General features: G+C 49.0%; 1 protein-coding gene across 3 annotated transcripts in view; it reads right to left on the reverse strand.

Annotated features, from left to right (window-relative positions):
* Window positions 1-7,482: 7,482 nt before the first annotated feature.
* LOC147032307 (ubiquitin-associated protein 2-like) overlaps window positions 7,483-19,265 on the reverse strand; it is a 149,845-nt gene continuing 138,062 nt past the window's right edge. For 2 of the 3 annotated variants that reach the window (XM_085869798.1, XM_085869797.1), the window contains exons 22-24: window positions 8,177-8,244; window positions 7,899-8,075; window positions 7,483-7,788 (exon numbers count right to left, since the gene is read on the reverse strand). In XM_085869798.1, coding sequence (XP_085725924.1) covers window positions 7,705-7,788; window positions 7,899-8,075; window positions 8,177-8,244 — 329 coding nt within the window. In that variant the 3' untranslated portion in view covers window positions 7,483-7,704. The remainder of the gene's footprint in view (window positions 7,789-7,898; window positions 8,076-8,176; window positions 8,245-19,265) is intronic. The other variant, XM_085869799.1, reaches the window with a different exon arrangement.

A 19,265-nucleotide genomic window follows, 5' to 3' on the forward strand; every position in this document is an offset into this window, starting at 1 on the left:
CTATTACCTCAAATCAACTGCAGCAATCTCGAAAGATATGAGGAACTTTTCCCTCAACCCACAATGACTCAACCCAAGCATTCACAGGTACACTCACAGGTACACATGCATCAATCAAAAGCAGCCTACATTGAAAAGGATCCGATTTATATCCCATGATCCTCAAAAGGAGATGTCGAAAACCTCCACGAGACATCAAGCCACAATCATTGCAGCCTTCAGCATAGGCAGCAACCACAAACCAACACCTCCAAAATCTTCAAACGACCTGAAGTGAGAAACACTGGCCAGCCAAGATGGACGACTACATATTGTTACGGTGCCGGGGTCGGCCGCCAACCGACCGCTCTGACGGAGCCGCAAGTCGAGTCGGCCTGATCGATCGCCAGGAATATAGATCGCCGCCCGGATAAGTCCGAGTCGACGGGTCCTTGTACAAGAACCGAAATAGGCCAATGGGCAGACCACGTGGGGTCGGGTCGATTGCCAATCTTCAATGTATCAAAATACCCACGTGATCCAACTACCAGGGTATTCCACCCTCGACGGAACAAACCGCTGAGGCGAGCCTGTCCCGTGCGCGATTCCGAGCGGCTTAATCGCCAAGAACCGTCAGTCCAAATGTCCCCCTTTTACAGCAAACCAACGGCTAACTCCCAACACACGAAATGCTCAGTGAATTAAAGAATCGACACGACGAGCTGAAAACATTTAACAATTGGGGTATTTATTAATAATAATGGGGAACTAGGGAAGCACGTAAGAGAAGAACTATAGCGACTATACGAAATGCAATGCAAAGATTTACAGTGCACAAAGCACTTCACAATTTCCTACTTATTAGACGGGGAACACGGACATACGTACGTACACACACACACACACACACACACACACACACACACACACACACACACACACACACACATACACACACACACACACACACACACACACACACACACACACACACACACACACGAAATGGTGGCTGAGGCCTTAAATAACGGGCTCCAGCTCGGAGGACAGGTGAGCTGAAACCCAGAGCCTATCTCGAACCTCTCCACCTCGTGTGGTCTTCAAGTTGTTCAGACCCGGGCTCCAGCGAGAGCAAGCTGGATCCAATCGCCGTGAGCCACAATCCTTCCCGCGCTCCTGCGAATCCTCCCGCATTTCTCAACACGTGCTGGTGAGACGAGGCACCGATCCTTCCCGTCGATGCGTCGCTTCCCCGAGGAACCACCTCCAAGATGTGGTCAATGAGTTGCACCAAGCTGGGAACCAAACGGAGAACAAAGAGCTCCACGAACCAAGAAGAAGAAGAAGCCACCAATCGCAGCTCGAGCTGAGCAACCAGCTCAACTCTCTCCCAAACAAAGCAGCTCTCCAAGAAGTCGACCGAGCCAAGCAAAGCCGAAGGCCCACTGAACCAACAAAGCAAAAAGCCTCCAAAAAGCCTCAACCCTAACCCAAGCAGTACCCGACAGCCTGCTGAACGACTACTCCCCCACTCCGCACACTAACAAAGAAAGGATCTCCTCTTTAACCTTCTCCGCCCCCTCCCCCGGCATGACTCATGCCCTCGTGATCCCTCCCCCGCTCAACCACGGGTGGGAGGGAGTTGTTGACATCATGAATCACGGGACGGAAGGGCTCTTCTTCCTCTTCGCAGAAGAGGGGGAGGGACATCTCCATTGTTCGCTCCCTAACTATTAAATCGATCCGCAGTGCATCGAATCGATTTCTAAGTATTTAAGCAATGGAAGGTGAGCTATCTCGGGAACAAGCACTTATCGACATAGCTGATTAAAGGAACCTGTATGTTGTGTGCAATCGAATTCCAAATTCGTAACATTACCCCCCCCCCCCCCCCTTTTTACAGACTCGTCCCGAGTCATCAAATTTTCGTGTAACCAGCAAGTGCAAGTTTTCCCCTAGAGTGGGGCAACTTAGCATAACAATTGTGCATTTTGTGAGGAAAGCACCAAATTTGGCACACCAGTAGCCTATCATATTACGAACAGATTTGGATATTGGACCATCTCAAATTCAGCCGCTGATTGGCTGTGGCAGCCATTTTCCACTGCCATCAAAATTTGAGATGGCCCAATATCCAAATCTGTTCATAGTATGATAGGCTACTAGTGTGCCAAATTTGGTGCTTTCCTCACAAAAGGCACAATTGTTATGCTTTCTTTGGCTAAGTTGCCCGACTACGAGTACGTTCTACCTTCGGATCCCTGAGTGCAACATTTCGACATACGTGTCCCAAAAATAAATAACCTAATGTGCTGCGTAACTAACTAAACAAACTCTCAGACTCATTCGGACAACTTAACGAAAATTGCCGGCGCTAAAACAAACATGCAGGCGGGGGTTCACGTTTCTACAATTTCCACTCAACTTGTCCATTACTTAACCATGGCCCAGGACCTGTGATCTGTGAAAGGGGAAAGGCAAAAGCCATTTCAAAGTCATTGGTGCAGGGGAATGGATGGAGATGGTCGCAAAACACAAATGAGCATGATGGATGCATGGGCTGCCTGCAGGGTAGTCCTTGCAAAACTGGATGGTCCTGGCGCACATGGTGATGGATGGACACAGGGGCAAACGCAAACAAAGACGAGCAGGCATGGGGTCATGGCAGAGGCAGGAAAACGAGGCATGGCAAGGCAAGTCCATGCAGAACAGGCATCTGCAGCACAACAGGCCGGCAGGTGAAGCTGGCCGGCCTCTGGTGTGGTTCCATCAGGTCTGGAGGGAGTGCAGTAGTGCCAGCCACTCTGAAGGCGGGCTCGGACTAGCCGACTGTCTCCCCCCACTCTATCGCCTTTGCCTGTCTCTGTCCATACCCACTCCCTTAATTTGCCACAAAACACAACAAAATTTCGCCCCGCTTTATTTTTATTTCCCTTTATAATCGGCTCCCGAACCCCCTTTATCGTCATTGTCCGGCTAACCTATCCTGTCCACCAAGCCTACTCCCAACCCCTACGTTCCCTCTCTGGAGGGGAATAGGGAGAGACTTGTGTCCTGTCTCAAGGCCCAACAATGCCTCAGAATGGACTCCTCAGAGTTCAGCGATCTACCAAGGTGATTCCAGCGGCCTACAACAAGCGAAGGGATGGATGTTGCGAATGGGTACATCTCCTATCTACCCTAACATTCATTAACCTGAAACTACCCCGGGGCTTTCCAAAATAACCTCATCCTTTAAAACTATCGGTTCCACAAACCATGATTCCCGTCGCCTGTGTTGGTGTCCATTATAAATTTGGGCTTGCCCTCAAATTTTCATTCGTGCCCTCGCACAATTTCCTGGCTGGGCAGCGTGGCTCAACTGGCAGGAACTCCCCCTCTGCCGAACTCAAACCATGGCAGCCCCAGGCCCACGGGCTGCCTCCAAGCCCAGCTGTTCCCTACAATGTGGGGGTTGCCCTCTCTGGCATTGCCCCCCTCCGATGCCCACGTAGCGTGTTGATGCCCCGGGTCCCTTTCCAAGGGTCGCCCTTGCCCACTACACTGCCCCCGTGGCATTCTGGCACTACGGGTCGCATTTCCGACAGGTCGCTCGTGCCCACTACACTATCCCAGCCCCTCTTGGGCCCTTGGCCGACTGGCTGACTAGTCTGGTGCCCGGGGTGCCCACTAAACAAAACTTGTCTTTCCACAGCCACGCTCCCAGCCGGTCCATGAACTCCTGCACCCCTCCAAACGGGTTTCGTGCCTTCTCTCGACACCAACAAAACGACCTCCTGTTAGTAAATTTGAATAACCCACGAGCACGCATTTCACCACACTCATAACTACACACACCGAGACGACCACGCTGGGGATTTGCGCTACCTCAAGCGCTCCTGAAGTCTCCATACCCCCCAAGCTCCGCGTGCACCCATTCACAGCACTCGCCCCCTCTACCTCGCAAGGCTCGACCGGACTCACCTCGTCGTGATCCGCCTCAAGGGGGCACAGTCCCTCCCCTCGTGCCTGAAGAAGGACATCCTGCTGCTTGCATCGGGTCCCAACACATTCCTCAAGCTCAACCCCATTGTCCCTCACTACCTCCATGTGTGTGTGTTCATCCTTTGTGTCGTCCACTTTACCCCCTCTCTCCTCTATATCCCGTGTCTCTGTTATTTCTATTTCCTGCGTCTCCGTCGTTGTCACCGCTACCTCCTTTATCATTTCCTTCGTCTCCACGTGTCTCTCCCTACACGTCTCAGTCACCCCATTTAATTTATCTCACTCCTGACACCACTGTTACGGTGCCGGGGTCAGCCGCCAACCGACCGCTCTGACGGAGCCGCAAGTCGAGTCGGCCCGACCGATCGCCCGGAATATAGATCGCCGCCCGGATAAGTCCGAGTCGACGGGTCCTTGTACAAGAACCGAAATACGCCAATGGGCAGACCACGTGGAGTAGGGTCGATTGCCAATTTTCAATGTACCTTAATACCCATGTGATCCAACTACCGGGGTATTCCACCCTCGACGGAACTCGTACGGAACAAACCGCTGAGGCGAGCCTGTCCCGTGCGCGATTACGAGCAGCTTAATCGCCGAGAACCGTCGGTCCAAATGTCGCCCGTTTACGGCAAACCAACGGCTAACTCCCAACACACGAAATGCTCAGTCAATGAAAGAATCGACACGACGAGCTGAAAACATTTAACAATTGGGGTATTTATTAATAATAATGGGGAACTATACCGACTATACGAAATGCAATGCAAAGATTTACAGCACACCAAGCACTTAACAATTTCCTACTTATAAGACGGGGCCCACGGACACACGTATGCGCACACACACACACCCAAGAAATAGTGGCTGAAGCCTTTAATAACGGGCTCCAGCTCTGAGGACAGGTGAGCTGAAACCCAGAACCTATCTCGAACCTCTCCCCTCATGTGGTCTTCAAGTTGTTCGGACCCGGGCTCCAGCGAGAGTGAGCTGGATCCAATCGCCGTGAGCCGCGATCCTTCCCAAGCTCCCACAAATCCTCCCATGCTTCTCAACATGTGCTGGTGAGATGAGGCGCCAATCCTTCCCGTCGATGCGTTGCTTCCCCGAGGAACCACCTCCAAGATGAGGTCGATGAGTCGCACCAAGCCGGGAACAAAACGGAGAACAAAGAGCTCCACGAACCAAGAAGAAGAAGAAGCCACCACTCGCAGCTCGAGCCGAGCAACCGGCTCAACTCTCTCCCAAACAAAGCAGCTCTCCAAGAAGTCTACCGAGCCAAGCAGAAGCCGAAGGCCCACTGAACCACCAAAGCAAAAAGCCTCCTCCTGAGCCAGGCCGCAGCCGAAGCTCACTGAGCCAGCTGAAGCAAAAAGCTTCCGAAAGCCTCAACCCTAACCCAAGCCAAGCAGGACGCGACGGCCTGCTGAACGACTACTCCCCCACTCCGCACACCAACAAAGAAAGGATCTCCTCTTTATCCTTCTCCACCCCCCCCCCCCCCCGCGCCCGGCGTGACTCATGCCCTCGTGATCCCTCCCCTGCTCAACCATGGGTGGGAGGAAGTTGTTGACGTCATGAATCACGGGACGGAAGGGCTTTTCTTAATCTTCGCAGAAGAGGGGGAGGGACGTCTCCATTGTTCACTCCCTAACTATTAAATCGATCCGCAGCGCATCTAATCGATTTCTAAACATTTAAACAATGGAAGGTGAGCTATCTTGGGAACAAGCACTAATCGACATAGCTGACGAAAGGAACCTGTATGTTGAGTGCAATCGAATTCCAAATTCGTAACAATATTTTGGATAATGTCTGTTTTACAACTTTGACAGTACAGCATCTTCATTCAACTTCACATATTGGCATTAATCATTCATCATTTTTATTCACTAGCGATCTGGGAGTGGGGGTGGGGGTAGCTGAAATGTCTCCTGCCACACCATACCAATGTGTATTTTACCATAAAGCGTGGTTTTACCGTTTTTAACCCACTAATAATCCTTTTTCTTTCTGAGTGCTTTTTCCACTCTGACCTGGTTTCAGAGGGAGAGGCCATTTATTTATTTATTTCTCGGCTGATCGTCAGAGAGAATGTCGTCACTTGGAACAAAACAGATGATACAAAGAGGACGGAAGGATTCACGGAAGTTAAGTTCCAGTTCCCGCCAAATATCACTTTTCCCAGGACGTCTTACGTGACCTGGTTGTGGATTCTCCTTCTTTTCACTATACTTGTGCTCGCCAGAACTCATGGACATTCCACGTCTTCCCAGAGTTTGTCTCCAAGGCCAATACTTCTGATCGTGGTCATTACTAATTGTGTTACAAACACTTGTTCTCACATTGAAAGAAAACTGATGGATAATTAACCCCTAAATCATATTTTCATGATCAGAAGGCACATGTCAATATTTCTTAAGAAAAATAACCAAAACGATACTTACAAAGGCAAGGCACACCTTTATTTAAAGTTCACACAAAGTCAAACTGAGAAATTCTTGAATAAATTTTTTTTTTTTTCAGAAAAAGAAATAAACTTGAAATCATTATCTGTGTGCCACAATGTTTTCGTCTGCAACAATGCTATACTCACTACTATCCTAGTAATTGGCTGCTAAATCATCCTTCTGCTCCTCCGACAAAAGAGGATCATCTGTTCCGTCAATGGCACAAGTTAAGAATCGCTCCTCTTCTGCATTAGCATCCTTATTCCGATTACATGGGTGATGACATGTAGAATAATGCACTCTGATTCACATTTGCCATACTGAAGTCCATAAAAATGGCATGGAATAATAAGCGTAAATATAAGGGTTGGAAAAATAACAGATTTACGAAAAGTGATGAATCGCTCTTCCGCATAAGCATCGTTATTTTTGATCACGTGGGTGACAAATTCTCTTCTCTCATTCCTCACCCATTGCCTATCTTCCTCTTCTAGACAAGGTGCATTCCTCTCTAATCTCTCGGCTTTACTTTTAATTGTAAGGTGCACTGCACCGAAAACCATTTTGTTAAAAGTTATGCTTGCGCTTTCGAATAATATAAATAGAGTGTGAAGGTATGCGTTTGTATGTATGGATACATCTGACATGCAAAGAAAAAAAAAGCATAACTTTAGTGCAGAATTGCTTTGATCATCAAATAGTTTTATTCAGAGCTATTTACAATTTCAGACTGAAAAATTAGTTAAACATTTGTTATTTAGATATAGTCACTCAAGATAAAATGTGGAAGCAGAGCGTAATTCACAGACTGGAACTATTCGGAATCCACAGCATGAACCAAATTTCCAGAACTGTTAAATTTTAATAGCAAGCATCTCTGCAAAGATGCAAAATAAGTGTTGGTGAGCAAGTGAAGCCTAGGTACAACACCATCAACAATGCACCGAATAAAAGGTGCTGATAGTCTGGAGCAGACGTACCACTTGGTTGATGCACTGCAGCAATCTCGAAACACCCACCCTCACACATCTCTTTCCTACCATGCAGGGCAAGCAGAGAGGCACAACAATGATGAGCAGACAGGGAAGTTTATTCAAGAATTTGAAAAGTGTGAATGTGATATGGAGAACATAGGGGGGGAAAAGGGGGGAAAAGGAAGGGAGTGGCAGGAATAGAAGAGAAGGGAAAAGACAGGGGGTGAACACAGAGGACAGTTGGGGGGGGGGGAGGGAAATGGAAGAACAGGCAACGGCGGGGGGGGGGAGAGAGAAAGGTGGAAAAGAGGAAACATCTAGTTTGCAGGCCAGTATCCAGGATTGCCAAAACCTTTTCCGGGCTGTGGTTTCTGCCCAAGAACTCGCTGGCTGGAGCTCACCTGCAAAAGGCAAGGGAGAAGAATTGGGCAAGCTTTGGAAGAAGAAAAAAAAAAAAAAAGAGAAAAAAAAACAAAACAAAGGCATTGCCTTCCAGATCCCACTCTTCTACCTGGCTGTCGAGGTGAGCGGCGTGCATCTGTGGTTGGGGAAGGATCTGCATGTATTGGGGACCCGGAGGAAAGGTGGCTGTGGGGTTTGGAGTCAGAGCCCCCGACCCTCCAGCCAATGCAGGAGGCAAATTAAATGGAGGTGGTGTTCCCCCATGGAACGCTTGTTTGTCAAATGCCTATGGGGGGAGGTCAAAAAAGTATTTTAGATATTATGAACAACAATGTGAAATGAGAACAAAAATGCACAAGGAATATTTTTTATGTCATGTACACTTACCTGGCTTTTACTGTACACAGAGCCAGAAATGTCAGGAACTCCAGTGTTACTGGATGCTACAGAGACACCTGACAATAGTGGGAAGGGGGTGGAGGGTGCATTTTTTAAATTTTTTTTTGGAAAGGTGTCGGGGGGGGGGGGGGGTTAATGGGAAGGTGGGAACAAGATGGGGAGAGAAGAACATTACATCACTGTCAAAAACATTAAAAAAAACAAAAACATTTTAAACAAATTTTTTTAAAGGGCACAAAACAGTGGCAGTCATGTACAGTCAAAATGGCAATAATTGTTTGTAGCTCCACCCTTGGCAGTCCCTGGTCCTGCCTTCCCAAATACTTGACCCCACAAGAGGAAGGCTTGAACTCAGCTCCTCCCCCCGTCCCTGCACAAGCTACTCATAGACCGATTGTGGGAAGAGTGGGGGGGGGGGGTAGGATGATCAAAAAAAATAAAAAAATAAGCCAGGACACTGGCCAAAGCAGTGGAGGTTAAAAAGAATATTGGAAGAAAAAAAAAAAACATAAAAATGCAATGCCTGCACTACTGCCATCAATTCATTGAATACATTTAAGAAATATACCCATCAGAGATGGGGAATCCCCCGCCATTGAAAAATAATTGAAATCAGATAAGCGGTTTTCCATTTATTTCAAAAAACATTTTTTTCAAGATGGCCGCCCCAGTCGGCCATCTTGGATCTGGCCATGCCCGAAATCAATAGGGTTCTTCCTTTTTAGGTGGTACATGTGTGACCCAAATTTCAAATCGATATGGCGAAAAAACATTTTTTCAAGATGGCCACCCCAGTCGGCCATCTTGGATCCGGCCACGCCCAAAAACAATAGGGTTCTTCCTTTTCAGGTGGTACATGTGACCCAAATATCAAATCGATATGGCGAACAGTTTATGAGTTATCGCACTCACAGCTATAAATGTTGACGCCCAGCCAGCCAGACGAACGACCCGGGTGACAACAATATCCCCCTTCCGCCACGCCGCGGGGGATAAAAACACAAGACACTAACTTCACACATTTGCTTCGGTCTATTTGGCTGGATATGCATGTGCCAAATCCCACTTGAAGGTGCTTTTTTTTGAAGTCTTCAGGAATGGGCGAGCTCCACCACAAAGCTTTCAAATAGTTTGTGGAAGAGTTAGCGAATCACCAAGTTATTCAGAGTTGTACATCTCTGCAAATCTTCAGCATCATGGAGTGAACTTCAAGATTTCATTCAACCAAAAGAAGAAACAGCACATCATGGGATTATGGTTAAGGAAGGAGAGATCCTACACCTCAGAATGGAAAAACACTTGCAATAAATACAAACCCAATTTGGCGAGTGGCTATGGAGAACATGTATGTGTCGAATCTGCATCGAGAACGCTGGCAATTAGCTTCACCACATCAGAATTGTATGAGGCTCCTTGGTTTATCTCTCACGCTGTTGACAGTTAAGGGCTGTTCATGGAGAGACGTTCAGGCCGGAGGAGAGGGAGCTTTTTAGAAGACCGGCTGACATGCAAAAAAAAAAAAGAGAACACCTGAGATCAGCAGACAGAGTCTTTGAGTGTGCGGAGCTGAGTGTGCCAGAGCTGTGAATGTTTAACCCCCAGAACAAAGAGGGCTTTGATGAGAGCGAAAGTTAAGGAGATTTGATGCCCAATTGCATCAGAGCTGCTGACACGCCAAACTCTGCTCCAGGACTCCTGCATGGCTTGCCTCCGGGTTTGAAAGCGACCTCTCGGCATTGTTGTTTGCATTTTCTGCCCAACATTCTTTTGGAGTGAATGAAGAATCATGAAGAAATCTGCATCACTTGGTTTGTTCGAGGGCAATATGATTTGGGGAGGTTTAACGGATTTTCTTTCCTATTTATTTACGTTTGTTTGTCGATTACAAACAGTGCATCACCCATTTAATTCCTATCAGTGCATCACCCATTTAATTCCACAGACCCAAGTATGATAAAGTGACAAGTCCAGGAACTTGCTCAGAGCTGTGGACTTTGCTGGCGGTTGTGGTCATTTTGACACGAACCACAGAACTTAAACCGGGCAACCAAAATGGGCCGCAACACCATTATACCTCCTCCCCCAAGAAAACGATTCCATGAGCCATCACATTCACAACTATCAGCACAGTCCATAGAACATCCTCCAAACAACAGCCGAAACCACAATCCCCAAAAATTCACGCTTTTGAGGCAACATATCCTCCCCAATCAAAAACCATGATTAACCCACCCCAAGCAGTCAGATCAGGTAAGGTATGGCAGCATTCGCTGGAGCAGCGTGTCACTGCATCCACTTTCCACCAGGACTCCAGGGGCGTCCGTCTGACCAGACTCCAGGCAGATGCCTGGCCCATCTCCATCTCCTTCAGATGGTGATTAACCTGCTGCAACCATGAAGCACGTGGTCAGTCCATTAGCCTCCTCCACTCATGAGACTCCCTCGCTGAGAGAATCTGGTGAGCAGGATCAGCGTCAGGAAAACCAGTCACATGTCCACACAGCCGCAGTTGACACTGTCGGACTATGCACGAAACAAATCTCATTTGAGTCTCTCATCAGCAACCGCTGATTGGACACAAAGCCCGACCAACGATAGCCAAGGATTCTGCAAAGAGACCTGGTATCAAAGGAATCAAGTCTCCACCTCAGATCCCTGGTCAGACTCCAAGTTTCACATCCATAGAGCAAGACTGGAAGCACCAAGGACCTGAAGACTCAGACGTTTGTCCTCCTGCACAGGTACTGACACAGCACCACACCCCATGATCCAGTGAATCCAAGACTCCCCAGGCCTGACCCAAACGTCCATTGACCTCTGGCTCACATCGAGCAGACATGAATATCACTGCCAAGGAAAGTGAATCTCTGTGTGACCTCAATCGCCTCACCACAAACAGGTAAAGACAGGATAGTAGCATCCAAGATGTCATTGAAAGCCTGGATCTTAGTTTTGACCCAGGAAACCCATAATCCCAGTGGCTACGACGCCTCATTCAGCACCTCAAATGCCCCCAAAAGGATATCTTGAGACTCTGCAAAGATGACTGCATCATATGCTAAATCGAGGTCAGGGATCTTGACATTCCCAAACAATATACCACAGCTTGATTTCTCAGACATCCTCCCCAGAATCCAGTCCATGCAAGTGTTGAAAAGTGTGGGGGCCAGTAGACACCCATGACGAACTCCAGTCAGAACTGGAAACAAGTTAGAGATGGTACCACCACATCTCACAGCACTCTCAGTACCAGAATATAGTTCAGACATCAGATTGATCGGTTTTGGTGGCACACCACGAAGACCAAGAATCCTCCAGAGGGCATCCCGATTCACTGAATCAAATGCTGTGCAGAGATAAACATAGGCTGCAAGCAGCCCCCGCTAAAACTCTCGACTGCGTTCGGTGAGGATCCGAAGAGCAAGGATATGGTCAATCGTTGACCTCTTTGGTGCAAGTCTGACTGCTCTGGATGCTGGTGCTCAAGCAGATGGTGGCAAACCCTATCAAGAATTATCTGAGCAAAGACCTTGCCCAGCACTGAGAGCAGCCTCACCCTCGGTAGTTGTTGCAGTCCTGGCGATCACCCTTCCCTTTCCAGAGAGAGACAACAAAACCTCTCTTCAAATCAGTTGGGATGATGCCTGTGTTTCAGGCAGAATACAGAACTGCATGCAATGACATGAGTGCAGCATTTCCATCAGCCTTGAGAAATTCAGCATGGATGCCACAGATCCCAGGTGCTTTACCCCATTTCAACTGGTTCACCACAGCCTGTGTTTCCACAAACAATGGTGGATCACAGTTGTTTGGAGGGTAAGCAATAGGGATAACAACCCTGACATCCAGCTCAACAGCTGGTGGTACAGTGGCTCAAGGTAACCGGCCCAGTGGGACTTCATTCCAGACTCCTCTGTTAAGAGCCCACCACCCTCCGCTCTAACTGCAGTACAGCGAGGGACAGGCTTGGAGGAACGCAATGCATGAATTCCCCTGCAAGCAGGAGAATCACTTGACCACAAGTGATGCTCTACCCCCTCACACAAAGGCCTCCTTGTCTTCCCTCAGCTCATGTTGTTTTACGCCTCAACTTCCTGAACAGCTCAGTTTTGCAAGTGCCAGTAAGTCTGGTCCTACGACTGATCAATGGTATCCAGTGTCATTTCAGAGACAAAATTCTTCACCCTACGGTGAGTTCCAAGACATTCACCACCAACATCAAGGATGGTGGTCTCGAAACCACTCCACAACTCTTCAGGACTCTCCAGAGCACCCAGACCCCCCCCAAACCCCCCCCCCCACTGAGCCTGTCGCAAACTGCTGGCTGCAGTGTCATCCCTGAGCTTGCCAACATCCAGCCTAGGCTGGGATGGCACCATTCTCCGAGATTGAAGCTTCAACTTCAGAGTTGCTACAACAAGCCTGTGGTCGGAATTGAGGAACTGATCACTCCAGTGGACCCTGCAGTTCTGGATCATCCTTCAGCAACCAAGAACGAGCACATGGTCAATCTCCTTCACCACAGAACCAGCATTGGAATACCAAGTCCAGCAATGAGCCTGTGGGTGCTGAAACCATGAACCAGCCACTCGGTCCACAACTTCTTGAAAAGTCAAGGAACGTAGTGCTATTCTGGTTCACAGTTCCTGACCCATGGGGACCAATCCATGTCTCATAACCATCCGTCAGTACCAGTCGATGCATTGAAATCCCCCAGACAAGAAGAGCATCTCGCCTGGTGCACTGATCAACCACAGACTCGAGCGTGGCATAGAATGCATTCTTCACAGTGAGATCACTCGCCTCATTCGGAGTATATACAGAGACCAGGGAAATGACACCTCAGGAGTGACGAATCCTTAATCTCATAATACGTTAATAGACTGGTGATACCTCAATTATCATTGGAGTCAGCTTATTGGCCACAGCTATAGCAACTCCTTAGGCATGGTAACCATCAGAGCGACCAGACCAATAGTACGTGTAACCACCCGCCATGATCTCGTCACTCTGCGGTCCCTAAACCTCAGAGTGTGCTGCAATACAGACAAACGCTTGAGCCCAGATGATAACAGAGACAAGTGATCATCCTCTCCTCGGGAAAGGACATTCCAGGTACCCACCCAAAGGGACTGCCTCATGTTAACCCAAGGAGACCACCGTCTGGTGGCCGACACCTTAGCACCACTCCACCAAACATCACCGCAATCTGACCCAGGAAGATTACCCTGTGCTTTTTCTCCCATCATCAAAGAATGGGGGTCCCAAAGGTTTTGCCCCAATCCCATCACCCGGTGAGCTGCCCTGCGAAGGGCAGCAGCACAGGAGGTACTCCCACGGAGTGAGTTTTCAGTTTTCTTTGCATTTGTGGGTTTTGCAGAACGAAGTGTTTTAGAGTGGCTGGGGTACAAATCCTGCCAACAACCTCCCAAGAAAATGCAACCCAACAGCAGGAGGATGTCCGCAGATAGTTGGCCACTGGATATGAATGGTGCTTGGCTCACAAGGAGCTCCTTCACCCTTTGACAGGTTTTGTTTTTAATCCTGCTGGGTGTCTATATACAGACAAGATATCATGTGGGCACTGAAACCATGAACCAGCCACCCGAAGGAAACGCTATTCTGGTTCCATAGTCAGTTAGGACGTTGTGTTGGGCTTTTACTTAGGTTTTCACGTTACATTGCAACACATTATCCAAGCCCTTCCTCCTCCTTCCAAATCTCCACTTTTCCCTCCTGAGAGTTTCTGCATCCATCTTATCCACCCCATGCATGCTTTCCTGCCTGACCCACACCCCTCACCACCTTCACTGTTCCTTGTGACCTGATTTGTTCAGTGTACCAGCTCTTCCATGAGTCTCAACCATATATATATATATATATATATATATATATATATATATATATATATATATATATATATATATATATATATATATATATATATATATATATATATATATATATATATATATATATACATATATACATATATATGTATATACATATATGTTGTTGTTGTTCGTCTTTCGGCTGCTCCCGTTTGGGGTCGCCACAGCGGATCATCCGTTATGATCCGCATACTGATTTGGCATAGGTTTTACGCCGGATGCCCTTCCTGACGCAACCATGGTCGCCTCTTACGACACAGGGATAAGGATTTGATTTCGCCATGATTCCGGGCTGCCCTATACCCTCTCATAGCGCGGCCCAGTGCAGAGCTCCCGTCTTCAAGCGATCCTGCAACCCAAGCCTCCGAGTAGCCGGATTACAGGCGCACGCCACTACGCTCGGTCATAAAAAAAAATATATATATATATTGTTACGTTTGAGGGGGGGGGTATGCATTCAAAGGGTAATTAGGATGTTTAATTAGGTATGCCATGCTGTTAGAGTTTACCAGGATCTCGATGTAATAAGTAGTAATTCAGTGGTGATAAGTTGTCTAGTAAATGTTCATTTCTTCAAGGGGGAAATGATAAATGTCACGTAATTAGATAGGGACACGGGATAGGGTAAGTGTGTCTGCGTAAACCCCTTTTGGTATTCTCTGAAGACTGGCCGTGACGTCACAGGACAGTTCAGCGGATGGCTCCGCCCCGTGATCACGATTGGCGGAAGGCGACGGCAGTGGGGCAATAAACGGCTCGATTGGAGGTGACGAGGGCAGAAGGATAAAAAGGTTCTGTTCGGGGTCGAAAAGGAAGAAGAGGAAGATTACAACAAAAAGATCGTGGTTTTTTTGGTGTGGAACCTGTGGCGGCAGAGAGCGTCCTGGTGGCTGTGCTGAGTCGATCGTGCTCTTGATCGTGCCTGGGAGCCTTGCCAAGCCTCGCTTTGGTTGGCTCTAGGGTTCTGCTGACTCGGAGTACGGGGTCGGGCGGCGGGCGGACCTGCCTCCCTCTCCTGCTCGCGGCTTGGCGCGGGAGCTGGTTCCCTGGCGGCTGTGGGCGGACTTGGGCCAGGACCAGGAGGTCGACAGCATCGCGGTTTCTCCTGCCCCCCCCCCTGGCGAGAGCAAGGCCGGCTCGTCCGGCGCCGATCCAGGGACAGTTGCGTCCACACCACGGTCCAGCCTGACCACCAGAGATAGCTACGGTGTGTGTGTGTGTGTGTGTGTGTGTGTGTGTGTGTGTGTGTGTGTGTGTGTGTGTGTGTGTGTGTGTGTGTGTGTGTGTGTGTGTGTGTGTGTGTGTGTGTGTGTGTGTGTGTGTGTGTGTGTGTGTGTGTGTGTGTGTGTGTGTATGCTTGGCACCTTAGAGGGATTGAGAACTGTATATTCATTGGAATTGTCTGTGTTTTTCCCCACGCCCGATCCCACACCATCCCGTCGAATCGCCCCGGATCTCTCTTTTTGCCGAGTCTTGTTATTTCTGGTAATTATAAAAACGAATAAACATCAACAACTCAGTGAAAAGTGACTCGTGCCACCTTCCTCGTCCAGTTTGCGGTAGAGCGATTAGAACCGCCATGTTTGGGTTATAAATAAATAAATCGCCTCCATCGTTTCGGCTCATTCTACGTTGGCGGGACTGTTCAAGTCCCGTGGACATCACATTGGTGTCAGGGTGTTGGATGTTCGAACCCCTCTAAATTATATACCAGGATTAAAATCTCGCCACGAATTGGAATATAAAATCACTACAGAAAAGCGCGCGAGCGCGGGAAAATTTTGGCGGGATTTTTCAAATTTAAATTAATTGGCGGCAAACGGGACTTCTGCACCATGGCGGATGTGCAGATGTTTGAGGAGGAAGGCCACGTGTCTGGCAGCGAGTCGGGGGAAGAGGGGAGAGACAAGGGTAGGGTTGGAACCTCCCCCATTCCGAGCGTGGACCGTGCTTCATCACCCGTAACGGAGCCGGCAGCGCGGGAAACCGGCACGATGACGATCTGGACAATGTTGGAACGTTTAATGAGTGCAATTACAGCACAGGGGGCAAAAATGACGGCACAGGGGGCACAAATGGCAAAAATGACGGCACAGGGGGCAGAAATGACAGATCAATTGGGGGTAATGGGGGAACAGTTGGGTGCACGGATTGATTTAATGAGGGATGAATTGGGGGAAAAGATGGAGAAAATGAAAACTGAGATGCAGGAGTGTGTGGATGTTAAATTGGGAGAAATACAAAGTAAATTCGAGGATAGATTGGAGGAAACAAAGGTAGAAATTACATTGGAGGGGGAAAATATATGGAAAAAATTGGTAGATAAAATTGATGCAACGAACATTCGGGTTGATAAAGTGGATGAAAGCCTGGAACGTCATCGTGCCTGTGTGGATGCTCGTATGCAGCTGCAAATAGAAGAGTGGGGAGAGCTGAGGAAGCAAGGGATGAATTTGGCAGAGGAGGTAAAAGGATTAGAGGCTCGTTTGGACGAACAAGATAAAATTATGAGCCAAGATGAAGTCTTGGATAAAGGCCTGGTAGAGTCGTCTTTTGTAAGTAGAGTGTCCGGGTTGGTTGAGGAGCAGCTACAAACTCGCGACGGAGCCTTGGAGGAGGTTGTGCGGGCCCAGAAGATCCTGCGGGAAGAGGTGAATCGGTCCATTCAACGTTTGGAATAGGAGGCAAAATTGACCCATGAGACCCTCACCACAAAACATCTTTGGCCACAGTGGGCTCCGAAATTGGATACGCAGCCACAAGGGTGTTTGATCCCTGGGCTGGATTCGGACAAGGGAGAAACTGAGAAGCGGGCCACCGTAAAAGTGATCCCCCTGGTAAATTGACGGGTCAGGGAGCGTTGAAGCTTTTCTGACGCAATTTGAGTGCATTTCCCGACTAAACGGGTGGAATGAGCGGGAACGTACAGGGAATTTGGTGGCAACGTTGCGGGGACCAGCCGCAGATGTGTTAAACGTGATCGCGGAGGGGATGTTGACCAGCTCCCACATTTGCGAGGCGTTGAGCCGTCGGTTTGGGTTCGCGGCAAACTGTGATCTGGTGCAGGCTCAGCTCCAGCACCGCAGATTAAAGCCGGGTGAGACAGTGCAGGAGCTGGCACAGGACATTTACCAATCAGTCAGGATCGCGTATCGGGACCTTACAGTGGAGGCATGGGACAGACTGGCACTAGAGAAATTTTTAGCTGCTCTTCCTGACCCTGAGGTCCGAGAGCTGGTGGAGCTACAGGATCCACCCACCGTTCACCGAGCGGCCGAGTGCGCGGCCAGGCTGGCCTCGTGGAGTCGGCCGGGTCGGGTTCCAGAGAGGCCATCGGTGACGATCCGACAGGCGGAGATCCAGGATCAGGGAGGGGGGCTGGGAGAAATTGGCATTACCCAAATGTTACAGGAAATCTGCCAGAAACTGTTAAGTTTGATAAGGGGTAATTCGGTAGTTGGTGCGCCAAAGCGGCGGGGTCCAGCCCAGCCAATAGAGCAATTCGATTATGGCCGAGGGGGTCCGGAACCGGAAGAGACATCACACCGACACCCACGGGGGCCTTTTATGGGGAGTTGTTTCCGGTGCGGGCGAAGAGGACACATGCAACGATATTGCCGGTACCCGGCGATAGAGGGACCCTCCAATAGACTTTGACTCGGAGAGGGTGAATCCTCCTGCTGAACCGCCAGGTCTATCCGAGGTGCCCTTTCATAGGTCGGGTCCGGAGATCACTGTCGGGGGTCCGGGAGACTAGATCGGGCTGAGCATATAGGGCCATGCACGGCTGGTGAGATTGTGGCGAAGTGCCTCTTTTAGTGGAAAAAAAAATGAATTGTGGGAAAATTGGCATGGGTTTGTAAGTTCTGCTGGGTTTTAGAGTGACAATCGGGACAGTGGGTAATTGGTAACAAAGCGGGCACAAGTGGCTGTCCAATGGCTGGTGCGTGGATCGGGTGAGAAGTGCTGTGCGAGTTGTTTTAAGTGAAGAAGTGAAATGTATGGTGCACACATTGTTTTTTTTATTGGGCATGGTGTGGCAACAGGGAAGGTCATGGTCGGTGAAGTGTTAGAAATGCAGGTGTCACATGTAAGGCCGATGGGGTGGGGGAGTCATGTGGGTTTTGTGGGTGGGGATGATGTGCTTGTCCACAGGGATTGCTGAGGCTCACGGTGAGCGTGAATTGCGACCCCCTTCAAGGAGATTCACCACCTGGTGGCTAATGGTGACAGTGTCTGGAGGCAACTGGGAGAGGGTCTGGTTGGGCGACCAAGGCGGGTAGGACCTTGGCGACCCAGGAAGGCCAGAGGAGCCAGTGAGACCCCTTCCAGAGTGTTGTACGGGATTAGAGCTGATGGCTACCAGGGGGGGAGGGAATCAAAGGGAGCGGGGCGGAGAAACGTCCGGGTTGGACTAAAGCTTACCTGTGGGCATGGTTGCACCTGAGATGCCCCCATCATCTTGTGGTAACCCACCCCACGGCCATGAAGGGATTCAGCCTGCATGATTAAAATGAGGACCATGACCTAGAAATGTGATGATGACCATGGTGTGAGTGTTGTGAAGATGTGTGAGTCCCACCCGATCCCGCACAACTTGACAGGTGCAGCAAGGGCATGATGTCCGCATAATTTTGGGGCAAGCAAATTTGAAAATTGGCTCCCCAGGTAACGCTGGGTCTATTAGCATCCACTGGGGGAGGCGGTCAAGTGTAAATATTCTGTGAATAGTGTCGTTCAGGCTTAGAGTAGGAATGTAAACTATAAGTGTTGTGTTTTTGTGGAACATTTTGTTTCCCCTCCCCAGATCACTGGAAGAGTGCTGGGCAAGAGCGATGATCTAGAAGATGGAGTGCAACTTCGCTCAGTGCTCTCATGAAATAAAAAAATAATAAAAAAAAAACGAATGATTGTTTAGGCGAGGATAAGGCCATAAGGGGTAGTACATTAAGCAGGATAGGTAAGTTAGCTGCGACTCGCTGCCCATTGCCCCTCCTACTTTATTTCGTTAGGTTAATTAGGTGTGGGTCAGTAAGTGTTAAGGCTGGTACGGTAGCGCCTGTGATATACCTTGCAGGAGCTGCGGTACCAGAGGAGGGAGCAGTGTTACGTTTGAGGGGGGGGGTATGCATTCAAAGGGTAATTAGGATGTTTAATTAGGTATGCCATGCTGTTCGAGTTTACCA

Source organism: Eptatretus burgeri, chromosome 2 (genome assembly GCF_056783735.1).
Source record: "Eptatretus burgeri isolate ZD-2024b chromosome 2, Ebu_testis_v1, whole genome shotgun sequence".
NCBI lineage: Eukaryota > Metazoa > Chordata > Myxini > Myxiniformes > Myxinidae > Eptatretus > Eptatretus burgeri.